Here is a 27,512-nt window from a genome sequence, read left to right as displayed (position 1 = left end):
AACTCTCTACTGTATATTCAAAAACAAAGCGACAATATTTGTGGATTCCCTTGCAGTATGTTGTGCTTCTACACAGCCAGTCTTAGAATCACAAAAAGTACTTCACCTTGGGTGATTTAACTGTAATGGGTCTTTTGTCCACATTTATAGGACTGTGAGGCAAGATGCAAGCTTCTTCACTCTCTCCGTTTCCAATTTTTTCTTCATCATCAGTAGAGTCTGGCTTCTTAGGAACTATGTTTAAAAACATCATTCATTATAACAATCATTAAATATGATTTTAAATTAAGAAATGTTTAAATTTGCATGAAGGATATATGTTATTCACAGAAACACATAAATATCATTGTCAAGTGCTCAAATTACAAAAGTAAAAGCTATCATAATTATTCTCACATGACATCTAGTAATAACACTTTGCCACTCCATGTCAGGGATAGAAAGACAGTGACAGTGTTACGATGGAGGGAAGCCCTAAAGAAGGGGAAGCCCAGGGGTTGGCAAACTTTTTCACAGAGGGCCAGACAGCGAATATTTTAGTCTTTGCAGGCTATTTCAGTCTATTTCTGCAAATACTCTACTGTTGCAGCATGAAAACTGGCTAACTTTATTTATGAATGCTGTCATTTAAACTTCATATAATCTTCATGAATCATAGTCTTCTTTTGATTTTTTTAAAAATAATTTAAAAATGCAAAACCCAGGGCTTCCCTGGTGGCGCAGTGGTTGGGGGTCTGCCTGCTAATGTAGGGGACGCGGGTTCGGGTCCTGGTCTGGGAGGATCCCGCGTGCCGCGGAGCGGCTGGGCCCGTGGGCCACAATTGCTGGGCCTGCGCGTCTGGAGTCTGTGCTCCGCGGCAGGGGGGGCCGCGGCGGTGGGAGGCCCGTGCATCGCGATGGGGAGTGGCCCCCGCTTGCCGCAGCTGGGGAGAGCCCTCGTACAGAGGCGAAGACCCAACACAGCCATAAATAAATTTAAAAAAAAAAAAAAAAAAAAAAAAAAAAAAATGCAAAACCCAGCCTTAGCTCATGGGCGATACATAGCAAGTGGTAGGCTGCATTTGTCCCCAGACCCTAGTTTGCCCACTCTGGACTACTGCATTGGTTCTGTCACCAGTGTGCAACTGAATCAATCAGATGCCTCTGACTATGTTAGTCTTTTTAATCAGAGAAATTTCTATTGAATTTGCAATGTGATATGTGGTGTTGCTTCCGTACTTTTGGTCCTCTTCAAGGTTTCCAGTCTCATTCTTCTCAATATATAATATAAATAACAAGCAACACAATAATAAACCTAGGCAATAAAACATTAACACAGCAGGTCTGGGTTGCTCAAACCCTGCAAATTCCCAAGAAAGGCCTGTCCCGTCAGCACTGGCTCTTGACCAGCTCCTGCGAACTGAGCTCTGAAACCTTGGTATGTTCTGCCTGAGAAGAGTGTGTCTGAGGCACAGGACCACCTTTACCGTGTAACCAGACAGCTTGTGACTTACGGCAACTGCCTGTTTCTACTCTGGATGGAGTCTGGGCAGCTGAGAGCAATCACGCAGGCCCCACATGGCCATGTGACTGACTCCCAACAACAACCCTGGACACCAAGGTTCAGGTGAGCATCCCTGACTGACAGTCCTTCACACGTGTCACATGTCACTGCTGAGAGAACCAAGCACGACCCTGTGTGATTCACTGGAGGGAACACTGGAAGCCCGGACCCGGTTTCCTTTGGAATTCCCTCCATGCACCTCTCCTTTTGCTAATTTTTTATCTGTACCCTTTCACAGTAATAACTAAGAGTATAATAGTTCTTCTGAGTCCTGTGGAGCCCTACCAGTAAATCATCAAACTTAGCACAGCACCAGGAATATTAATTATTTCTATGTTACAATTAAATATATCAACCCGCATCATCAAGAAAGTTTAAGCAGTGACAGTGTGAGCTCAGAGTCCAGGGAGGCAATGGCCACGCGGGGATGGGGCCATCCTCCCTCACGCTGAGATGGCAGTCTCTGAGTTTCCTGGCTACCTGGGTTAAAGGGGTCTCAGAAGTGTTCCTGCCATATCTCCTGATTCAGAGCATCTCCAGGATCCAGATAAGCTGTGGTTTAAAGCTCAGGAACAATCAATTCAGGATGGCTTCTAAAATAAGTTCGTCTTTCATGGCATTGTTTGTAATGTCCATCAAAAACTCAGTAATTAATATTGCTTAATAAGCTAATCTGGGAATAAATCAATATAATTCATAAGAATATAATCAGATATTTTGGTAGACTTGCTTATAATCACAAGTGACCAAATTAGAAAGTATGTATTTTCACTCAAATTTTGGTTAATACAAAAACTCTTTTCCATATCCCTACACAGTTGCTTCCTGAAAATATCAGTAACTCTTTTGGTTCCTTTTATAACAATCTTCCATGTTTCGGAATACTCAATATTGCCAAAGAAAAACATTTCTTCACAAGAATGGCAAGATTAATTGAAAGATTAAACGTTCCCATATATCTCATTACCAGGACAAGTGATTAAAAAAACACTTCCTTTTCCCCATCAATTTGATAAAGTTTACAGTATTTTCAGCATCAATTTACTAGTTACCAAATCATAACACACTCAATCCCAAAGTTGCATCATCATCTGATATCTTGGAAAAATAAGCAGGATTTGCACACTTAACCATAAATACACATAACAAACATTATGGCACTTGTGAAAATGCCACAATTGGTGAGCAGCAGCCCCCAGCCTCACTGCAACCACAGACACCTACACGGGGACACACTCTGAAAGAATCCTCCTACCTTTTACCTTCTTACCTCTCTTCTTCCTTCGTTCTCGAATTATCTTCTGAGCTATCCTCCTCCAACGGGGCAAAGAACTTAACAGTTTAAACTTGGACATTATAGAGAGGTCATTACAAACTGCAGGTCTCAGTTCATTAAAGAGGAACCTCAAACGTTCAATGACTGGGGCACAGACCTCCTTGTAAGAACGGCCCTGTTCTTGATGTGTCTACAAAGTTAAATATGAAAGAACAACTTAACAACAAATACTTTGCCAACTGTCCACAAAGCACAGAAGAAAGAAAAATCAAAATCTGTTTACCTTAATGAGTGAGCATTTTGCTTGGTAGACAACTCTACAAACATCCACCACTGATTTAGGCAACGTTCTGTGCTTCACTTGCTCAATACCAAGTGTACCTGCATAAACTAAAGATAATGCCACGTGACCTGTAAAAGATATTTAAAAGAAAGGGCAGGGTAGGAATGAATGTGTTCTACATGTCAGTTGAAAGATCTACAGTACGGCTAAAATACTGAGCATCATACCTAAATCTTCATGTTTTAAGAGGCAGCATAACAGCAAGCGGCCGACCTCCTCCACGGGATGCTCAGGAGGAAAGGTGATGGGTGTGGTCAAGTGGCACTGCCTACAGTACCTTTCTATCTGACACAGAAAGTCCTGCAACAGAAACAGCTGGAGGTAACTTCAGAGCCAACCTCACAACATCGTCATGAACTCTAAACTAAGTGCCGTAGCTTCTAAAACCTCACCGGACATTGAACTGAACCAGCCTCTTACCTCAAAACCAGCCCTCCAAATAATATGTAAACAAAGTCTGTGCTAAGCTAACCAAAGCCTGTGCTAAGGTGTTCACAAGTCAAAGTCCTAAGGTAAACAAAGGACACTGAGTGTGGGAAGGACTCACTCACCTTCACGTTGTGGTCCTGAATGTTATTGTCAGCAATGGCTTGCAGGAATGCCTGGGAATGGTCACCCAGCGCCCGTCTGTGGGAGTAGAGCCGGGACTTGCTGGCAGGAGTGCCCCCTGGAGAGCTACAGTGGTCCTCATCTTTCTCCTCATTGTAGCTGTAGTGGATCTGGCTAGTCTGCAGGCCTCCAGAGAAGATGGATGACTGAAGCCACTCTAGAGGGTGCACACGCAAACATTAAAAAGAAACCTGAGTGCATTGTTCAGAAATAAATACTGAAAAAAAAAAAAAAAAAGATAGAAAACTAAGTACTTCATTTAGGAGGTGAAATTCAGGATCATTCATATGAAAGTCACATCTAACATATTTACATAGATTGGTTTATAATTCCTATATCTACGTGAAAAAAGGTAACACTTTCTGGTTACTCAACACATCGTAAGCGTGGTATCAGAACCCAATATAATAGTTCCAGTCCAACATTCACCGGATACCTGCTCAAACATGGAGCTGTCCAGATCCACAGAAACCATGTGAAGACTAGAGCTATGCCTTCCAACAGGGAGAAGAGCACCGAGGCACCACTTACACAAGTAATCACCGATTTCAACTGGGATAACCACAGGCTACAAGTACAACAGGGGAATGACCGTGCAGCAACAAGCCCCCGACTACTCAGAGGGACGGTAAGGAATTTGCTGTGATCTGGATGAAGACCAAGACGCTGAGCATCCAGGCAGGAGAACAGCACGTGTGAAGGCTTCCATGAAGAAAAACATGCTCAGGGCAGCACGCCTCCCTAGAGCATTAATCAATTAATAATAATAAGAGACTACTGAACATACAACACAAGATCTTAAGTAAGGGACAGATACCTGGAAACCTGAGATCCAGTAGGCTATAAAGGAGACCTGTGCTGAGGCACAGGTCAGACCCCATAAGAACATGCCACCCATCAGTGCAAATACAGATACTCATTATAACTGCTATGAGTGAGATTCACCAAAGAATAATCAGTTTTTACATAACTATAGATTTCTTTTCAATAACTGTGTTATCAAAATATTCCTCCAAAACCCAAGCAATCAAATCCGGATGCACTCAATGTTCTTTAACTGGAAATTTAGATTTTAGAGCATTCAGGAGCATTCATCAAAGTGTCACATTAATTCTTCTAAAACACAAATGTGATCAGACCCTCCCTGAACCTCTCCATTTAGAACTCCCTCTTGTCCCTTTTTTTTTAATAAATTTATTTTTTTTATTTATTTATTTGTTTATTTTTTTTTTATTTTTGGCTGCATTGGGTCTTCATCGCTGAGCAGGCTTTCTCTAGTTGCGGCGAGCGAGGGCTACTCTTCGTTGCGGTGCACGGGCTTCTCATTGTGGTGGCTTCTCTTGTTGTGGAGCACGGGCTCTAGGCACGTGGGCTCAGTAGTTGTGGCTCACAGGCTCTAGAGTGCAGGCTCAGTAGTTGTGGCGCACGGGCTTAGTTGCTCCGCGGCATGTGGGAATCTTCCCGGACCAGGGCTCGAACCTGTGTCCCCTGCATTGGCAGGCGGATTCTTAACCACTGCGCCACCAGGGAAGCCCCCTCCCTCGTGTCTCTTAAAGATACTGCTCCAATGGTGGCTTCTGACGTCCTAGAGTGGACAGACCCCCACACACCGGGCCCATAACACCTACTGCTCCCCACTACGCTGACGCTTCCCAGTTCCTTGCCGAAAATCTGCAAATCTACGATACTATAGGTCTTTTTTATTTTTTTTAAAAATTTTTTTTTATTTTTGGCTGCATTGGCTCGTTGCTGCACAGGCTTTCTCTAGTTGCATTGAGTGGGGGCTCTTCATTGCGGTGCGTGGTCATTCTCACTGCGGTGGCTTCTCCTGTTGCAGAGCATGGGCTCTAGGTGTGCGGTCTTCAGTAGTTACAGCACTCGGGCTCAGTAGTTGTGGCTTGCGGGCTCTAGAGCGCAGGCTCAGTAGCTGTGGCGCACAGGCTTAGTCGCTCCGCGGCATGTGGGATCTTCCTGGACCAGGGCTTGAACCCGTGTCCCCCGCATTGGCAGGCAGATTCTTAACCACTGTGCCACCAGGGAAGTCCCCTACAGGTCTTCAGAGGAAGAAAAGTCCACTGTCTTAGAGGCTCTGCAGACAGCAAAGCACCCAGCACATACACCAAGGGTGCGCTCCAGAAGGCAGGCTGAGCAGGCACCATGATCATCCCTGCCCACTAGCCTTCTCCCCCGACCCTATACATACACAAGCAGCTCGAAGCTGACTTTCTCAATGATGCCCTCACACACCCAGTCTGCTGGGACTCCAATTTCAGGATGGCTCCACCTCCATGAAGTCTTTCCCTCCACCCCCTCCCCACTTCCCAAACCACTTACAAATGTCTCCATTTTATCCTTTACCACCATCCAACCTGACCTGCTTATCATGTCTGGCTCATCATCACACAGGAAGCACCTGAGGGCAGAGGTGCACCTAATTCTACACCTACTACACCCTCAGAGCCTAACATGGTAATTCACATGAGAAATTACTCGATAGATGCTTGTTGGATAGTCAGTGGAAAGACAGATGGAGAAACGCACAAATATGTGAAGAGATATTTAAACCTACCATATGGGATATGGAGAAAATGTAATATTTTGGTGGTTACAAAGGTTGCCATCCCAAAATGTATTGGATTTGAGTGGTAAAAACACAATACTCAAACAGAACGGCATTCCTAAGAGGAATAGCCAGTCCACATCACGTGGATTTCTAGGCACACAGGGAGATGACAGCCGAGTTGAGCCGATCTGTTAGAGAATGCAGAAGTGAGACCACGCACAGGCCCAACCTTCCTACATACCTGTTAGCTTCCTGTGCTGCCACAGATCGTGAGCCCAGATGAAAGCCGCTCACAGCTATTTCTATTAACTGATTTAGTCTCACTATCCTTATTTTTCCTCACCAATAACTGTGTTGATTCTTCCTGTTCTATTCTCAGTGGCACTTATAGCTCACCTTAAATAACCTGCTAATCTGTTAGCAGAAAACAAAATTTTTCTTACTGGCACATTCGACCTCAACTGGAGACAGCGGTGTGCTCATAGCTAAATAGGAAGCGTGTAACCCAAGGAGTAGGCCCAGATTTCTTTCAGTGTCTATAAGAGGTGAAGACAGACTTCCCAAATCTGGTATGGTAACAATTTCTTGGTCAGGCTGCAAAAGATAAATTTCATCATCAGTATGAGAAAACAAGGTTAATTAACATTAAACCAAGAAGACCCACAGCTTTATCCTTAAACAAGACATACTGCCATAATAAAGACTATATCCTATAATAGGGAGATCAGGCTGCTACCAAAATAACAGAAGATATAAGGCAGACAGTATATGCATAAGTCTGGTAGAAAATCCAAAGCAGTGATAAACCACTTGGCTAGAAAATTCCTTAGGGAATCAAATAGAAGTTAGAAAAGAAAGGGATCTCATGAAAATAATCTTAAATGTTGCCAGCCACATGACAATTTATAAACAAAGTTAATTTTTCCCTTCATAAAATGCTTCAAACATTACCCTTGAGGCATAACTTAATAAATTTTATTACCTCTGTATCCATATCTGGAAAGCCTATCCCAATATATGAATCCCAATGCTAATGAATATATAGAATGGACATACTTCTATTCTAAAAAATTATGCTACTAAATAGTTCCTCCCCAAAATTACGTATCTCAAGATGGTAAGTCCTTCCAAATTTCTACATAGGATTATAATAAAATCGTAAAGACAAAAAGTTAACCTTTTTTTTTTTTTTTTGTGGAACAAGGTCTATGTTTCTTACAAATTAACAATTTTAAAATAATTTTTCAAGGCCAATACATCATAAACTACATGAATAAATGTAAATTGAGTTATGAAAAAAATCTCTAAAAGATCTTTGTGTTTATCACTTAATAATGTCCCCCTCCCCCAAAAGATCCAACCAGCACTATTTCAGGGTAAAAACCACTTCTCAGGAATATCCAGAGAGGGTCTCCACTGAAGTCCACCTTGGCGCTCACTGCACACAGCCTCACCTCCAGATACTGGCCAACACAGAAGGCATGCATTGATTCCCGCGTGTCTTCAAACTGCAAAGCAGCTTCCAAAGCTACCACCGGGTCTTCCCCTACAAACTGAGCTGAAACAAAACAGACGAAAGCAACATGACTTCAGTACAGTTTGCCTAGGCATTTATAGTAGAAATGGCAAGTGGGAAATAGATTAGGCAGGTTAACTCCAAAGTGAGGGTTACCAAAGTAATGTGATCTCTCATCCTCTCCCAGGGCTGTCTGGGTCAACTCAGAACTTGGAACAAGTTCCAACAAGTGTTGGAACAAAAAATGCATAATGATAAGAAATTTTGCATATGTGCCTGAATTTGCTGTGGTAGGACAGACCCCAAAGTCACTGACAGATTAAAATGTATGGGTGCTGAACAGTACTAAATTGATCATTTTAAACCAAATGCTCTGCTTAAAATAACACATCTGCAACTTCTAACCATGAAGTAAAAAGCGAGGCCTTACCAAGAATACTATTTCCTGTTAATGACTGCGTCTGGAAGTCCTTTATATCATACACTTTCCCATCAATCACGGTCCAGAAGCCTCCATCTTTGTTATGGTTCTCCAAATCAGCCTTGCGTATAAGCGTCACTTCCTCATTATTTCTACAGTTCTGACCTGTAAAAAATGACTCTGTGTATACAGAAACCAAAATCAATGAATCAATAGATCAATAGATAACATGACTAGAACAAACTGTATAAAAGAACTACAAGGTGAAATAGACAAATCCACAAACACGATGAGAAATTAACATACCTCTTACTATAACTATCACCACAAACAAAAATTCAGCAAGGATACAGAATGATTTAAAAACAAAAACAAAAACACCACATGAACAGCATGAAGAGCAAGTCCGGCCATATACCAAGCATTAGAGCAAATCTCAAAAAGTTTCAAATAAGTCAAGTTACACAGCATGGACACTGACGACAGTGCAGTTAAGTTAGAAATAGGGAACGCAATTCCCCGGTGGTCCAGTGGTTAGGACTCCACGCTTCCACTGCCAAGGGCCAGGCTCAATCTCGCAAGCCGTGCGGTACAGCCAAAAATAAATAAATAAGTAAACAAACAAACAAACGAATGAATGAACAGTATAAACAGGTAACAAAAAATAAATAAAAATCTCTACATATTTGAAAATTATGAAATATATTTCATAAATTCCCAGAAAAAAATGACTATGGAAATCAGACAACTGAAATGAACAATAATGAAAATACTACACATCAACACTTGTGACATACAGCTAAATGTATGTTTGAGGGCATTTCTACCTTTAAATGTATATATTAGGAAAAAAGAAAAGCTAAAAAGTAAGTTAACAAACATAAAATCAATAAAATTCAATGAGTTCATAATGATACTCAAAAAAAAAAGAAAACCTCATGGGTCACCTCTGGAAGCATTAGGACTCCAACTTAATATTACAAACAATGGTGACCAAGGGGTGGGGTGGTGGTGAATCAAGCCAGGATCACATCCTCCCCGTGCAAACTGTACCTTATGCTACCAAACAGCGGAGGGCAAGGTTGCTGGGGGACTGCACAGAGGACACGTTATACATGAACTCCCTGGTCCACGTGAACAGAACTGAAGGTGGGACCGCCCACCACCACAGGCCTCTGAGCCGATGAAACACAAAGCACACACACTCTGACCCATCAAAACTGAATCCAAATCTCATTAAGCCTATACATATCATCAGACGTTTACAGATAATGTAACTGACAGAAGATGTTAAGACTTGAAGAAGAAAATGCAATCAACCAAGTTCAGAAAATGTGAAATTCTCCAGAACAAATGTCCTACTTCTTTGAAAAATAAACAGTATGCCAAAAGAGAGGGAGAGGAGAGCCTGGAAATACACTGTTGGGGAAAAAGAGAATCAAGTATGTGTCACCCAACTGCAACATACAGAACTTGTTTAGATCCTGACTCAAAATAACCACTAATAAAAAGATTAATGAATCACTGTTAATCTTAGGATAATGAGATTGTGGTTTTATTCTCCCAAAAAGTTCTTATCATTAACAGGTGAAGTGTGTGAAAATGTTTTAAAGACAGAAATATGCTTTAAAATAATACAATCAATCAATCAGATAGAAAGTGTAGGAGTGCTTCGGGAATGTAAATTTTTTTTTTTTTTTTGGCCACGCCACGCAGCATGCGGGATCTTAGTTCCCAACCAGGAATGGAACCTGTGCCCCCTGCAGTGGAAGCTCGGAGTCCTAACCACTGAAATGCCAGCAAAGTCCCCAGGAATGTGAATACTTTTTATTCTACATTCATTATATTATTCTCTCTACTTTTATCTCTGTTAGAAAACTTTCATAATAAACATATTACAAAAACATCAATATGCTAACAATTATCATTTCTCAAAAAGTTAGAAAAATGTCACATTAAACCCTAAGAAAGAAGAAAAATAAAGAAAGAACAGTGTGTTATCAGCATAATGACAGACATTTACATCAACAGAATAGAATAGAGAGCCCAGAAATAAATCCTCACAATATATAGTCAAATGATTTTTTTGACAAGGGTGGCAAGACCCTTGTCAAAAATGGGGAAAAAAGGACATTCTTTAGAAATAAATGGTGCTGGGAAGACTGAATATTCAATTGCAAATGAATCAAGTTGGACCCCTACATTTCACCATACACAAAAATTAACTCAAAATAGATTAAAGACCTAAACATAAGAGTTAAAACTAGAAAACAGAAAACTCTTGGACTTCCCTGACGGTCCAGTGGTTGAGACTCTGCACTTCCAAGGCAAGGGGCGCGGGTGTGATCCCTGGTCAGGGAACTAAGATCCCACATGCTGAACGGCACAGCCAAAAAAAAAAAAAAGTGTGTGTGTGTGTGTGTGTGTGTGTGGTGTGTGTGTGTGTGTGTGTGTGTGTGTGTGTGTATCTTAGAAGAAAACATAGGAGGAAAGCTTAATGACACTAGATTTAGCAATGATATTTTTAGAGAAGACATCAAACGCACAGGCAACCTTCATCAAAAAAAAAAAAAATCAAAGTACACTATCAATAGAATGAAAAAGCAACCCACAGAATGAGAGAAAATATTTGCAAATCATATATATCCAGAATACGTAAGAAACTCCTACAACTCTACAATAACAACAAAAAAATCTGACTCAAAAGTAGGAAAAGGGGGGATTCCCTAGTGGTCCAGTGGTTAGGAATCTGCACTTCCACTGCAGGGGGCACGGGTTCGATCCCTGGTCGGGGAACTAAGATCACACAGGATGGCAAAAAAACAGAACAAAAACGTTGGAAAAAGACTTGAAAAGACATTTCTCCAAAGATATGCACATGGTCAACAGGCACATAAACAGATGCACAACACCACTAATCATAAGGGAAAACCAAATCAAAACTACAATGTAATACCACTTCATCCAAACAGGATGGCTATTATTTAAAAAACAGACAACAAGTGTTGGCGAAGAGGTGGAGAAATTAGAACCCTTCCTTGTGCATTGCCTGTGGGAATATAAAATGGTATAGCTACTGTGGAAAACAGTATGGCAATTCCTTAAGAAATTAAACAAGGAATTATCATATGATTCAGCAATCCCACTTTTGGCTATATACCCAAAAGAAGTGAAAGCAGGGACTCAGACATCTACACAGCCATATTCACAGCAGCATTAGTCACAACAGCCAAAAGGTGGAAACAGCCAAGTATCTATCAACAGATGAATGGATAAAAAAGGTGTGGTTTGTATACGTGTGTATACACACACACACACACACATATATACACACCATATATACATATATATATGCTATATTATGTACATATATATATATACCAAATATATGTGACGGAATACTACTCAGCCATAAAAAAGAATGAAATTTTGCCATTTGCAACAACATGGATGGAAAAAAACTGTATAATCATCAAGAGTTGCAGAAAAAGTATTTGATGAAATTTAATATTCAATCCCTGGTGCAGGAAGATCCCACATGCCGGGGAGCAACTAAGCCCATGCGCCACAACTACTGAGCCTGCGCTCTAGAGCCCGCGAGCCACAACTACTGAGCCCACGTGCTGCAACTACCCGAAGCCCGCACGCCTAGAGCCCATTCTCCGCAACAAGAGAAGCCACTGCAATGAGAAGCCTGCACACCACAACGAAGAGTAGCCCCTCCTCGCCGCAACTAGAGAAAGCCCGCACACAGCAACAAAGACCCAACACAGCCAAAAATAAATAAATAAAATATAAACAAATAAATAATTTTAAAAATCCATTCACCATTAAAGACTCATCACAAAGCAGAAACAGAAGGAAACATACTTAATATTTTAAGGTATCTACAAAGAAAGCCCTACAGCAAACATCATACTTCATGTGTGAACTTTGGAAAGATTTTCCTCGGCTCCTAGGAACAAGACAAGGATGCCCATTATCACCATTTCTATTCCACAGTGCACTAGAGGTGCCAGCAAGTGCAATATTTCCGGGGCAAAGCTCTGTGCTCAGAAGCAGACATGGGCAGTGAGTCACCTGATTCAGACAAAAGTGGTACTCTAGAGAAGAGACCACAATGGTCCTTTCACCCAAGGGTGCTGGCACAACAATCCTACGGACAAAATGCATATGGAAAAAAATGGCACGCGATCTCTTGGCACAGAGGAGGGACAGGGAGAACTTCCACGCTTTGTAGAGATGAGGCACAATCACTGTGGAAACCTGGCATTCTGTACTAAAACACACCTTACAAACCACCAAGAAACAGACATGAGAATGTTTAAACAACTAAGTTGTTATGGGGCACATGCCTATCTGATAAAATGATCAAGAGAAGTAGGGGAGCGGCAAGCACACAGGCCCAGAGAGGGAAATCTTTCAGGGAGACAGAGACAGTGTTTGGGAGGGTCCTGCTTAATAAACGGCTTCCCCTGTGATCAGTCCCAAAGGTACTTTTGTGTATATGTTATACTCCACAATAAAAAAAGGTTTTACAATGAGTATGTTTGAACTGCTGATCAAGTTATATGCCTTCAACCATATACAGTAAACAGACAAAAGTCACAAATGACCATTTAAGTTCACAACAGTAGATGAATCGTGTTGAAAATATTAGCTATACTAAAAAATAAAAAATTATGCTCAATATCCTAAGGTCGGTTATTTTCCTCAGGACAACTGTTACTTTTCGTTTTAAGCTCCTATGTTATAGAAATGACAGTCTACAATGGCATAAGAAAAGGCCTACCTTGCATGAGCCTTCCTATAAAATGAAAGTTGAACCACAACTTCAATTAATTCTGTGAGTCCAGAAAGTCATAATACTTAGACTCAAAAGCATCAAAATTCAAAACTTTGAGAAGACAAGTTTCATTCCAATTTGGTAAGCACTAGAGACAGTATGGATGGGAAGTGCACAGCTGACTATGGGAATTCCATAACTCATTAACGTCACATAACGCCAATGAGTTTAAGAAAGTCCTCCCATATTAATGTCTGCCTCCAAAGCGGGACCATACCTAACCACCTCAACAGTACCTTCTGGAGACAATTTCCAAGAAAGGGTTTTCCAGAATGTTCTAAAATAATCCAATTCAGGATGTAACAACCATTACTAACAGAAAAATTTTCCTTAAATATAACCCAAATCTGTTCTGATTTGGATTATCTTTGTTTTCCATTTACACTACCATCAGTGAAAATGGCAATAACTGGTCTTCCTTTGTTAAACAGTCTTTCAAATGAAAAGGCAAGAACAGATTAGACTAGGACAAAACTTTCCTCAGTGAAAGTCTTTAAGTTAAGATGCCATACCCATGATGCCGGGCCAGGCTAACTCTTCATGGTCGTCCCTTTCCTTCCCTGGTGCCAGGTGGTTGAACCGATCCAGATGTTCTAACAGGCCACCCAGCAGAGGGACAGCTCCAGCCTCCTGCATGAGACCAGCATTTTTACTGAGCAGAAGCACTATAGAAACTACTAGTTCTGGAAGGAGAATACCTACATTTAAAAAGAAAGAAAAAGGCATAAGATTTAAACAAAAGTGTTCATCCTATAAAACCATTCTGTAAGCTTGTGCTATGTTTAAATTCTGATAGATCACAAAATAAGGAATGCTCGCCCTTTAGCATATTTCTACAGGATTATTTTACCTTTCATTCTGAAAGAAACAAATATAGGTATCAAACAGAAGCCTCTGAGTTATAAGAATACTTTTCAAAAACACTGTGTTTCAACACAAAAGTATTAACTAGAGTCTTTTATTGAGAAAACTAAGTGTTTGCAACTAAGCTTATTATCAGAAAAAAGGCACTCAATACTCTGTCACAGAATTAACTTGAAAAAATATTAAGCAATATAGGAATTTATTAAGGTTCTAAAAGGGGCAACTAATTCTTATGCTGTTGAAATAAAATTAGACAATTACCATTAACCTCATTATTGAAGTGTTAATAATGGTGGTATGACTCTAAATCACCAATTATATGTATCACTGTATATGATACAGTGACGTGACTCCCATACCAGGTTGCTTAACCACAGAATTGTCAGTAACTACAAAAACAAAAGGAGAAAGGGCTACAGGACTAGAAGATGTATAGGGTAAAGGCATGCAGGTTTACCACAAAATGATAAATTTTAAATCTCATCAATCTCCGAAAATAAATACATGCCCACATTTAGGAAACAAGGTAAGTACCAGTGAAGTCCCCTTCCACAATGCAGGCCACCTCTGCAAAGTGCCGCCAGCTAGTGGAAGCAATGCTGGCTGCCACGGGCAGTATATCTCCAATGTGTGTGCACAAAAGGGCTGTGTACTTCTTCAGCAAGGAACCAACCCCCATTAGTTCAGGACCTGAAGGGAAGATTTAGACAATTTCATTTCACTATTAAAATTTACTTTGTAAATAAACTTCATTGTTCCACTATTCTACTCTCATCTATACATTTTTTTACCTATAATAATTTTCTCACATAGGAGCAGTTAACCTTACTTATTTAGTCCTTGGCTCCTTTTATATCACATAATTTGAGAAACTGAATTTGGATATGCTGATTTTTATATACTGCACTATATAGTATCTAAAAACTTCGAATAAAAATACTAAAGTCATAACTTAGAGTTCTAAAACCTTATATCCAATATACATGTTTTCAAAGTCCAAGTCTTAATGCCTGAAAATTACTCCCAGTGAACAGAGTTAGGCATTTTTCAATCTCATAAAAATCCTCAACTTTTCGGAGCTTCCCTGGCGGTCCAGTGGTTAAGACTCCACAATCCCAATGCAGGGAGCCCTGGTTCGATCCCTGGTCAGGGAAGCAGATCCCGCACGTGGCAGCAAAGATCCTGTGTGCTGCAACTAAGACCCAGCACAGCCAAATAAATAAATATTAAAAAAAAAAAAAAATCAACTTTTCCTCCTACATGGCTCTTAACAGCTTTTTAGTCATTGTAACTTTATGACATTGAGATGGTCACCTCTTTCAGACTGAAACGGTTCACCGATTTCAACCTGAAATTTTCCATCCTCTACAAGTGCCTAAGGATTTTCAGGAAGTAACAAAGTTGTTTTAGACTATACTGGCTATAAAAATATTAACAAAATTAGCAAACCTTTCCATCACTGCCAGAGAAAACTACCTTATAAAAAGCCAGTCACTCCTTTTGGAGTTGCACACAGAACTGAGCACTTAACGTATCATCCTATTTTCATTCTCACAGGCACCCTCAAGTCTTATCCTAACTCTGTAGGTGAGCAATCTACAGCCCCCAGGAGACTTAGTCCCGTATCCAGCAGCTAATAAACCAGAGCTATAACTGAGACTCAGTCTTCCTTCAACAATGATGCATTCCTCCTACTACACCCATCTAGCTTACCAGGGTGACATCCAAATATTAGGTCACTATTTCGTCCCCACATTATGTCAATCTCTAACAGTCCACAACTAACCCGTGGAATAAGTCTGATAAATCTTCTGTAAGACTAACCTGAACATAAAGGATGCTATTTCTCATGTCTAAGGAATTTAAATGTTAACACAATGAAATAAAAAATATTGATGAGTCTAATATAGAAATATCTGTCCAAAAAAAGTAGATGCAAAAGTCCTCCAAAATTGGTGCATCTAACAGTATAAGAACTACACATCTGGGCCATGCAGAATAGGCATGTCAAGAAGCCTAAATAAAAAAGCCAAAATACACACAAGACACTTTAACATTTTAAGTAACTTACTAGAAATATCTGAAGTCTGACCAACATTTTCTCCTGGATAAAGTTTACTGATAAGTAAGCGCTGAAAACGCAGCAACAAATCCAATGAAGCAGATCTCTCATGACTATGTTGCTCAAAGTCTAGACATGATGATATCCGACGGGCAACATCTTTCAATCTGGCTACTGTCTGAGAAGCAATGTTTCTATGCAGGAGAAAGAGGATTACAAAATTAAACAAGTTATGTTTGTTTTTAAAGGGGGAGAGGGGTTGTAAAAAAAAAAATCACAACATAAACTAAAATCAGAAATAAAGATCATACACCCAGGTGACCTGCAGCTGGCTTCCTTCCCCAAATGTGTGTCAGCTGTATCTGCAATAAGCACACCTCATTCAAAACTGAGCAGAGGCACACGGAAGACACAAAAGGTAGAATGATACCCTTTGCTTTACAGATGTGCTCCTAAGAGTTGCATGGAACAGTCCAAAATGACAGAAAACTCCTGTACAAACCTTTGGAAGGAAAGGTAACTGTTATTATTTTTTGTCCAAATCTGCATTTCAAATCTAAATGTGACACTGTCCTTAAAGACAAGATCCACTAGCATTTCTGCATTTGCCTCACAAGTCTGCCTTCAGACCTCCTCAAGTAAGCACCCGGGTGGGCCATGTAGGGGGATACCCAGGGCTCAGAAACTACAGGAAGGAAGACCAAAGCGGGTACAAATAAAACAGGTCAGAGTAAGAGGTGCTCAAAGAACACGGCAGCAAGGAAAGGAGCAGAGGATCCAATTCCAACTGCAGGATCCAACTTGAGCAATGAACCATCAGTAAGTAAATGGGGAGAAAAGAGAAAGTACAATTAGGAGAGTAGTAAGTGTTCTGTTTCCATGAGCAGAATGCAAAGGAACTACGGCACAGAGGTCAAAACAAGGAAGGGGAGTGGACACAGTGGACACTGTAGGTGATGGAGTGCCAGGCTGCTGGGACTAGATTCTGCAATGCTGAGCCACCAGTTTTGAAAGGAAAGTGGCATCCTGTCTGTGTCCAAGAAAGGTAACTAAAGTCAGTGTGAAAGCAGATTTTAGAGGGCACAGGGAACACCAGGTAAGACCCTGCCACCCAGGGACAGTCTCAGTGCCAGGTGAACAAGGTCTGATCCGTGGTACTGAAAACAGAAGGAAGAAGGGAGTTAGTGAAGGAAAAGAGCCAAAGCAGAGCCTGGTTCTGGAACTTCTGTCAGTGTAGCTCTACCACACCAGCCCAAACCCAGCCAGGAGGGTGAGAGCCAGCGGGCTGCCAGCGGGCACTGTCACTGAGGAGGCGAGTCCGGAACCTCTGCACAACACCAGGCCACGGAAAAGCACTCTGCTCCACTTCTTCGATTTCTAACGTAACAGCAGGTTTGAGGAGAACCTCTGTCAATCGTACCAGCCCCCAGGGTTCATCCACTACAGCAGTGGAGTAAGGACAGGAGCAGAAGACACACATCAACTCACGTCCACAGAGTTGAGAAGAAAGAGCAGTAGGGAACCCTGGCTTGTGCTCAGCACTCCCGGCCACACAAAACGCAGGTGGGTGCTCAGGGCCTCACCTGCGGTCCACCTCACCTTTCTGCTCCACGACCTGATAACCTGACCTGATAACCATATCACAATAGAAGAAAAGGTCTGGAATCTGGGTTTTATGCCATACATGATGGAGCAAAAGACAGTAATAAAATACAATACAAATGTTAACTTATTTCCCTAAAATAAAATTCAGAATCATAATCAAAGTGTGTAATTCTGATAGAGTTCATTAATTTAAAAATCGTCACAGCTCTCTATTGCCGAATATAAATGGTTTTCTGTGGTTCTTTGCCAGCATAAGAGTTACTCTGAAATCTGTTTCATGGCTTACTTTTGGCAAGCTGCAGTTTCTCCAACCTGTTTTCCAAAGAATAAAATATACGAAATGTCTCCAAAATCTCCAAAATGTAAATCTTTAGACTATTTTTCAACAACTGCATCAGCGAAGATGTATTTAGACTCAATACATTGAGTCTCCTTTAGTCACAAACACTTAAGGTAAGAAATAAATGTTAAAGTCTATCTCTGCAAGGAGAGGGGCACATTATCTACGCTTATGAAAGGACCCTGGATCATAGGCATTCTGTTAGTGAGAGGGTTGTACATGCATTTTTCTTTTTCTATTTTCCAAAAATTTTTAAGGTACTATTTACTCCATGTTTCAGTTTTTGTTTTGTATTTTCCGAACAGGTACATTTTCATTATAAATCTGCTGTGGAGCCAACTCCTCCCTGTATGCCAAAGGAACCAAAAGTAAAGAGGAAGGTTCAGAAGACAACGCACGAGGATGGGCTAGAGAGCGCTGTCCAACAGAAAAGTACTGCCGGGGAGTCACGTGTGTACTTTAAAATGTCTACCAGTCACATAAATAAAGATAAAAAGAACATGTAAAATCAGTATTAATAATGTATTTATCCCCATATATTTAAAATATTATCATTTCAACATAAAACCAATAAGAAAAAGCATTGAGATATTTATATTAGTTTTTTGAAGACACAAAGTCTTCAAAAGCCACTGTGTATTTTGTACATACAGCACATCTCAATTCAGATAACTAAATTTTCATTGCGAATACTTGATCTGCACTTAGGTCTCATAAAAATGCAGAGCTGAAAAGGTAAATTCATATGGCCAAGTTATTCCAAACATAATTATTACAAGTTTTCTAATAGCTGAATCAGGTCTAAGATTTTTAATTTGAATTTTAATAAAAAATAAAAACTCAGTGTCTCAGCTACACTGGACACCCACAGGCAAACGTGGCCAACGCCTGCCAGAGTGAACAGCACAGGGCTAGGCAGGCCAGGATGGACAGGTCTCTACACACCAAGGGAACAAGTCGTCTGAACAAGCAGGAGAGCTGGCCCCTCATGGGAACAGTAACCTAAGACAGGACTGAGGTCAGAGAACCAGCACTGGCTCTCTGCCAGTGACACCAGCGGGCCCAGACACAGCCTCCTTGGCGAAGGAAGGGGCGGTCAAGAACTCGGAAAATCACATCTTGAGATACGTGCTTTTTTGCTTTAAAACTTCTCCAGAGACCTTTACCTTTTCACTCCAAAGCACTCAATGTGCATTTTCTCACTTGACCCTCGATTAACTCTGCAACAAAAACACTGCTCTTGCTGCTACTGCCACAGTTACCATGCTGGGCAGGTCTCAGTGGCCAGCTTTAGACAAGCAGGCGCAAAGGCAATTTTCTAGGAACAATTCCCAAGCTCTTGTCACTGCCACAGCTGCACTGACTTAATTCACTTTATTTCAGACTGTTATAGTGAAGATCAGAATGTGTGAATATTGATTTTAAAAATCATCACATTATAAAAAATAGGAAATGGGGTTTTTTATTAGCATTTACTAAAATATATGTCAGGAACTAGCTCTAAAACTTCCTCTTTTAAAAGCTCACTGTGTGGGGGCTTCCCTGGTGGCGCAGTGGTTGAGAATCTGCCTGCCAATGCAGGGGACACGGGTTCGAGCCCTGGTCTGGGAAGATCCCACATGCCGCGGAGCGACTAGGCCCGTGAGCCACAATTGCTGAGCCTGCGCGTCTGGAGCCTGTGCTCCGCAACAAGAGAGGCCGCAATAGTGAGAGGCCCGCGCGCCGCGATGAAGAGTGGCCCCCACTTGCCACAACTAGAGAAAGCCCTCGCACAGAAATGAAGACCCAACACAGCCATAAATAAATAAATAAATAAAAGCTCACTGTGTGCCCAGCAAATTCTGGTGTTTCCAGGTGTGAAGGGCAGGCCACTCCATGCCAGTACACTGCCCACCAATGCCCTGGACTTAGGTACCTGAGCCAACCCACCAAGCCCTCTTTCCTCTCTGTATAAATAGTAAACCAGGAGCCAGGTTTACACAGAGCGGAGCTGTGTTACATAAAGGAGCAATAATTTTTCCTTGTCTAACAAATGCGTTTCAGAAACCACCCAGCTTTTTGGCTCTTTTTGACGGTCACCACAACGCAGGCTGACATTCTTTAGCAAACAGTGACTGACTACTTCAGCCCTTATCGAGGTTAGTCTCTGCGTATATTCAGACTCTGATTCTTACCTCCTTCCGATCAGTCCTTTGACAATAACACTCACCATTCTTTTACTTACTTCAGCTTTTGAAAGCTGTCTTAGAAACTAATAGATATAAATCTATGATATATAGAATGAGGCAAGGACACAACCAGTTTAAAAAAACAACCTTACCATGATGATTTTCATTTGTATCTACCTGCTTATTAATGAGGCTAAGAATCTCATCCTAGGTTTATCACACACTCCAATTTTCTCTTGTGTGAAAACTTTTAGAATCTCCAGTTCTACTTCATACATTCTAACCTCTCCTCTCACCTATATTTAAGAATCTGCTCTAAAGTCTATCCTAGGTAATTTTCAAAGTATTTCATCAACAACCAAACACATTTTTGAGACCCTAGTGCTCAATCTCACTATCTTAATATGAAAACCAATAATCCTCCTAATTAAAATATGTCTAATGCTATTTACCTAAGAAGCTGTTGTATGAGCTGAACCAGAGGCAAGCACTGTTTTCCAGAAGATTCATAGATTCCCGTATTAATAAGATCTTTATCCAATGGAGTCCTACTTCTATGAAATGTTGAGGCATTCGCTTCCTGTTCATCAATTTCTTTTTCCTTCTGTGCTTCTTTTTTGGCTTCAATATCCTGTAATTCATGAAACAGAAACTGGTTACCGGTTATCTTAGTAGCAGGTGTGAAGGCACCATGGGCTGAGCCCTGATCCCACAGCCTAGCTGTGTGCTGACTCACACACCTGGTGACAGTGGCCCACACCCACCCACTGGAAATCACGCCGCTCAGTTGCTCAGTTTCTAAACAGACGATTTGTCCTACAAACCCCATGTCCAGGCTGCCAGTGCTAATGGTCTCCAGCGTCCTTCTGTGAAGTTCCTAAAACCTTTACCCCCGCTTTTGGCTCTCACAACACCCAATGTGATCACCTAGGCAGAGTCTACCTGCTTTGTAAACATGAAGCAATAACCCACAGAATGGGAGGATACATTCCCAAATCTTGTATCTGATATAAGACGTACAAATACAGAAAGAATTCTGACAACTCAACAATTAAAAGATAAATAACCCAATTTGAAAATAAACAAAAAATCTGAATAGACATATCTTCAAAGAAGATATACAAATGGCTAATGAGCACATGAAAAGATGCTCAACTTCATTAGTCATCAGGGAAATTCACATCTCCTAGGACAGTATAATAAAAAAGATGAACAGTAGCAAGCATTTGCAAAGATACGGAGAAACTGGAACTGTCATACATTGCTACTGGGAATGTAAAACGGTACAGCCACTTAAGAAAACAGTCTGGCTATACCTCGAAACATTAAACATAGAGTTACTGTAAACCTCAGCAACTCCACTCCGGGGCATACGCCCATAAGAAATAAAAACATATGTCCACACAAAAACCTATGCACAGACGTTTATAACGGCATTATTCATAGTAACTTAAAAGAGAGAACAACCTAAATGTCCATCAGTTGATGAATGGATAAACAAAATGTGCTATATCCATACAACAGAATATTGTTTAGCGATTTTAAAAAATGAAGTACAACATGAATGATACAACCTGGCTGAACTTTGAAAACACTATTTTAAATGGAAAGTGCCAGACACAGAAGGCCACATACTGTACAAATCCACTTATATGAAATGTCCAGAACAGGGACATCTTTAGAGACAGAAAGTAGATTAGCGGTTGTCAACGGCTGGGAGGAGTGGGGGATGTGGAGTGACTATTAAGGGGCACAGGGTTTCTTTTTGGAGTGAAAGGGTTCTGAAATTAGATAGTGGTGATGGTGGTTGCACAACTCTGTGAATATACAAAAAAAAAAAATCATACACTTTAAGAGACTGAATTTTTACAGTAGATGAATTAGATATCAATAATGTTATTATTTTAAAAAATTTTTAAAGGAGGTATCTTTTGCCAGCCAAATGCAACCAATATTCCTGAGGACCCACTATATACTAAGCATTGTTCTAGTAATCAAATTTACTGTGAAAAAGCACACAAGTTCTTTCCTACTGGGCTGTATTTTCTAATGGCAAAAGCCAGAACAAGTCTAAACACAAAGTCTTCCCCATTCTGAGGGGTGTGGGGACAAAGACCATGTCTAAGGAGTTGGATTGGAACTGTGCCACCTACTCTTCAGAATAAGAAGGACACAGATCAGACAGCTTGAAAATGTGCGTGCTTCTGACCCAATTTCATTTCTAGAACTTCTTCCTAATAATCATTCTTATACCCAATGACTTATAATCTTCAAGAATGTAATTAAAAATTATTTATAATAGTAAAAGTATCTAAAACCTAAATGGTCAACAATAGGGAATTGTTTTAAAAAAAAAAAAGTGATTCCCTTTCCATATGACAGACTTCCCCAAAGCAACAGAACAAATAGACATCACAGAATATTCAACATAGAAGACATGGCAACCTTATGAGTGGAAAAGATACAAACCACTGAGACCAGTTCTGGCATCATAATTAGTACTGTTAGTAAACATTTGCATTTTTGAAAGCCTGGAAGATGATACACGAAAAACATTAACAATGGTTATTCCTAAATGATGAGCGGTTTTCTATTTATGCCTTTCTGTAGCTTCCAAACATTTTTGTTTTAAAAAAAATGGCCTTTTGGCTATTTTTTCAGGCATCTTAATTATTGTCATAGGGATCACAATCTGCATACTCTATAGCCCACCTCCCCCTCTCAAGGTACCGCTCTCCAGCAGGACGCAAAGAATAAACATTTGCTAACTAAATTAATAGGTTCTAAAAATACTGCTTGGGGGGACTTCCCTGGCAGCCCAGTGGCTAAGACTCCCTGCTTCCACTGCAGGGGGCATGGGATCGATCCCTGGTTGGGGAACTAAGGTCCCGCGTGCCACATGGTGTGGCCAAAACACGTTTTAAAATAATAAAAATAAATTTAAAAAATAAAAATACTGCTTGGGTCTGGCCCACATGTGGACTGCCTCTGCCTGTTGGCTGTCATTGCTCCCATCAGGTGAACTATTACACTGAGCCACACGGAGCGCAGGAAGAAAAGGAAGAGGTTTGGGGTCAGCAAACCTGTCATTCACTAGTCATGACACCTTAGCAAATCACTAAACTTCTGTGGTACCTATGTCCACGCCTATAAAGTGGAATTTTAAGACAACTTTTTCCACTCAATGTGAAAAACAATTCACATTTCCTGGCAAGAAAAGAAAAATTTAAACAGAGAAAATTTTTCTCTGTCCTTTGGCCTCCTCTCTGCCCCCTACTGTACATTGCTTATCTGCATTATGCATCGATCAACCTTCCCTATCAGCAAATATACCTGGCTCAACCATAAAGAGCAACATTCTCCTAGCATCAACAAGACAACACCTTCAAAGAAAACCCTCCTTCTTCATCTTGCAAGAGGCCATGATGATGCTTAGATATGGATTGTGTAAACTGTCAATAATACATAATTTAACGTACAGCCCTCTGTCTCAAAAAACTTATATAACTGAGCCCTGAGTTGTAACGAACGCAATAGTTCTCAGAGCTTTCTGAGATGCTGTTCCTGGGTTATAATCCTCAATTTGGCTTGAATAAAATTTTCTATTTCTTTCTTAGATCGACTGATTAATTTTTTGTCAACATCAACATGGCTCACAAGGTTAAAAAAAATGAAAGTAAAGTACACAGCACAGTATCTGGAAAATAACAAGGTACACAAAGAATGATACTTGCAACTAAAATCATTACATTTATGATTTCCTCTAATTTTTTTCAATTTAATCAAAGTAGGTATATTTTCAAAAACATTTTTAATACACTCACTTCATCCAATTTTATCAGTGTAAGTTTTTACATTGAAAACTATTATGACAATGAAAGCAACAAAAGAAGCTATGAATGGCCAATAAGCACATACAAATTAACACCCCACCCTACCCCTAGAATAGCTAAAGCTTTTAAAAAGATTGACATGCTTCATGTTGATGAGGTCAAGAAACGGCTAGAACTCTCATACAGGATGGTTCTGATGTAAATGGCACAACCACTTTGGGAAACTATAAACACACACCCACCCTAGAACCCAGCAAATTCTAATTCAAACTATTTACCCAAAAGGAAAAACACGTGTTCACTGAAGGACTTTTACAAAGCATGATCAGAGCAGCTGTAGACAGTCAAAAATCATCAAATGTCTATCAACAGGAGAATGGATACACCAACAGTGCCATAATCACACAATGGGGCACTCCTCAACAGCAAAAACAAAGTGACACTACAGAAGCCTCTTAGATAGCCTCATCCACCAAACAGCAGACAGCAGGAGCAAGAAGAACTACAATCCTGCAGCCTGCAGAACAGAAACCACAATCACAGAAAGATAGATGAAATGAAAAGGCAGAGGACTATGTCCCAGATGAAGGAACAAGAAAATCCCCAGAGAAACAACTAAATGAAGTGGAGCTAGGCAATCTTCCAGAAAAAGAATTCAGAATAATGATAGTGAAGATGATCCTGGACCTCAGAAAAAGAATGGAGGCAAATAGCGAGAAGATGCAAGAAATGTTTAACAAAGACCTAGAAGAATTAAAGAACAGAGATGAACAATAACTGACATGAAAAATACACTAAAAGGACTCAATAGCAGAATAACTGAGGGAGAAGAATGGATAAGTGACCTGGAAGACAAAATGGTGGAAATCACTGCCGTGGAACAGAATAAAGAAAAAAGAATGAAAAGGAATGAAGACAACCTAAGAGACCTCTGGGACAACATTAAACGCACCAACATTCACATTACAGGGGTGCCGGAAGGATAAGAGAGAGAGAAAGGACCCAAGAAAATATCTGAAGAGATTAGAGTCGAAAATTTCCCAAACATGGGAAAGGAAATAGCCACCCAAGTCCAGGAAGTGCAGAGTCCCAGGCAGCAGAAACCCAAGGAGAAACATGCGAAGACACATAAGACTCAAACTGACAAAAATTAAAGACAAAGAGGGGACTTCCCTGGTGGCGCAGTGGTTAAGAATCCGCCTGCAGATGCAGGGGACATGGGTTTGATCCTTGGGCCGGGAAGATCCCACATGCTGCGGAGCAACTAAGCCCGAGTGCCACAACTACTGAGCCTGTGCTCTGGAGCCCGCAAGCCACAACTACTGAGCCCACGAGCCACAACTCCTGAAGCCTGCTCGCCTAGAGCCCGTGATCCACAACAAGAGAAGCCACCGCAATAAGAAGCCTGCACACTGCAATAATGAGTATCCCCCGCTTGCCGCAACTAGAGAAAGCCCGCACACAGCAACGAAGACCCAACGCAGCCAAAAATAAATTTAACTAATTTAAAAAAAAAAAGACAAAGAAAATTAAAAGCAACAACGGAAAAACGACAAATAATATACAAGGGGACTCCCATAAGGTTAACAGCTGGTTTCTAAGCAGAAACTCTACAAGCCAGAAGGGAGTGGCATGATATATTTAAAGTGATGAAAGGGAAGAACCTACAACCAAGATTACTCTACCCAACAAGGATCTCATTCAGATTCAACAGAGAAATCAAAAGCTTTACAGACAAGCAAAAGCTAAGAGAATTCAGCACCACCAAACCAGCTCTACAACAAATGCTAAAGGAACTTCTCTAAGTGGGAAACACAAGAGAAGAAAAGGACCTACAAAAACAAACCCAAAACAATTAAGAAAATGGTAATACGAACATACATATCGATAACGGCCTTAAATGTTAATGGATTAAATGCTCCAACCAAAAGACACAGACCGGCTGAATGGATACAAAAACAAGACCCGTATATATGCTGTCTACAAGACACCCACTTCAGACCTAGGGACACATACAGACTGAAAGCGAGGGGATGGAAAAAGATATTCCATGCAAATGGAAATCAAAAAAAGCTGGAGTAGCAATACTCGTATCAGATAAAATAGACTTTAAAATAAAGAACGTTACAAGAGACAAGGAAGGACACTACATAATGATCAAGGGATCAATCTAAGAAGAAAATGTAACAATTATAAATATATATGCACCCGACATAGGAGCACCTCAATACATAAGGCAACTACTAACAGTTGTAAGAGAGGAAATCGACAGTAACACAATAATAGTGGGGGACTTTAACACCTCGCTTACACCAATGGACAGATCATCCAGACAGAAAATTAATAAGGAAACACAAGCTTTAAATGACACAATAGACCAGATAGATTTAATTGATATTTATAGGACATTCCATCTGAAAACAGCAGGTTACACTTTCTTCTCAAGTGCACACAGAACATTCTCCAGGATAGATCACATCTTGGGTCACAAATCAAGCCTCAGTAAATTTAAGAAAACTGAAATCATATTAAGAATCTTTTCCAACCACAACACTATGAAATTAGAAATAAATTACAGGGAAAAAAACGTAAAAAACACAAACACGTGGAGGCTAAACAATATGCTACTAAATAACCAAAAGATCACTGAAGAAATCAAAGAGGAAATCAAAAAATACCTAGAGACAAATGACAATGAAAAAACGATGGTCCAAAACCTATGGGATGCAGCAAAAGCATTTCTAAGAGGGAAGTTTATAGCAATACAATCCTACCTCAAGAAACAAGAAAAATCTCAAATAAACAATCTAACCTTACACCTAAAGGAACTAGAGAAAGAAGAACAAAACCCAACGTTAGCAGAAGGAAAGAAATCATAAAGATCAGAGCAGAAATAAATAGAAACAAAGAAAACAACAGCAAAGATCAATAAAACTAAAAGCTGGTTCTTTGAGAAGATTAAAAAAAAATTGATAAACATTTAGCCAGACTCATCAAGAAAAAGAAAGAGAGGACTCAAATCAATAAAATTAGAAATGAAAAAGGAGAAGTTACAACAGACACCACAGAAATACAAAGCATCATAACAGACTACTACAAGCAACTGTATGCCAATAAAATGAACAACCTGGAAGAAATGGACAAATTCTTAGAAAGGTATAACCCTCCAAGACTGAACCAGAAAGAAATAGAAAATATGAACAGAGCAATCACAAGTAATGAAATTGAAACTGTGATTAAAAATCTTCCAACAAACTAAATTCCAGGACCAGATGGCTTCACAGGTGAATTCTATCAAACATTTAGAGAAGAGCTAACACCCATCCTTCTCCAACTCTTCCAAAAAACTGCAGAGGAAAGAACACTCCCAAACTCATTCTACGAGGCCACCGTCACCTGATACCAAAACCAGACAAAGATACGACAAAAAAAGAAAATTACAGACCAATATCACTGATGAATATAAATGCGAAAATCCACAACAAAATACTAGCAAACAGAATCCAACAACACATTAAAAGGA

General features: G+C 40.3%; 1 protein-coding gene across 1 annotated transcript in view; it reads right to left on the bottom strand.

Annotated features, from left to right (window-relative positions):
* Nucleotides 1-27,512, bottom strand: part of HERC2 (HECT and RLD domain containing E3 ubiquitin protein ligase 2) — a 214,764-nt gene that overhangs the window by 115,566 nt on the left and 71,686 nt on the right. The window contains exons 20-31 of the mRNA XM_082466157.1: nucleotides 20,609-20,787; nucleotides 16,053-16,237; nucleotides 14,516-14,671; nucleotides 13,630-13,815; nucleotides 8,281-8,451; nucleotides 7,789-7,892; nucleotides 6,778-6,928; nucleotides 3,714-3,928; nucleotides 3,330-3,462; nucleotides 3,103-3,230; nucleotides 2,814-3,009; nucleotides 102-234 (exon numbers count right to left, since the gene is read on the bottom strand). Of these exons, the coding sequence (XP_082322283.1) occupies nucleotides 102-234; nucleotides 2,814-3,009; nucleotides 3,103-3,230; nucleotides 3,330-3,462; nucleotides 3,714-3,928; nucleotides 6,778-6,928; nucleotides 7,789-7,892; nucleotides 8,281-8,451; nucleotides 13,630-13,815; nucleotides 14,516-14,671; nucleotides 16,053-16,237; nucleotides 20,609-20,787 (1,937 nt within the window). The remainder of the gene's footprint in view (nucleotides 1-101; nucleotides 235-2,813; nucleotides 3,010-3,102; nucleotides 3,231-3,329; nucleotides 3,463-3,713; nucleotides 3,929-6,777; nucleotides 6,929-7,788; nucleotides 7,893-8,280; nucleotides 8,452-13,629; nucleotides 13,816-14,515; nucleotides 14,672-16,052; nucleotides 16,238-20,608; nucleotides 20,788-27,512) is intronic.

This window comes from Balaenoptera physalus (assembly GCF_965194825.1).
Source record: "Balaenoptera physalus genome assembly, chromosome: 6".
Lineage (NCBI taxonomy): Eukaryota > Metazoa > Chordata > Mammalia > Artiodactyla > Balaenopteridae > Balaenoptera > Balaenoptera physalus.
Note: the sequence above shows the minus strand (reverse complement) of the source record. Positions and strands in the feature narration are given on the sequence as shown.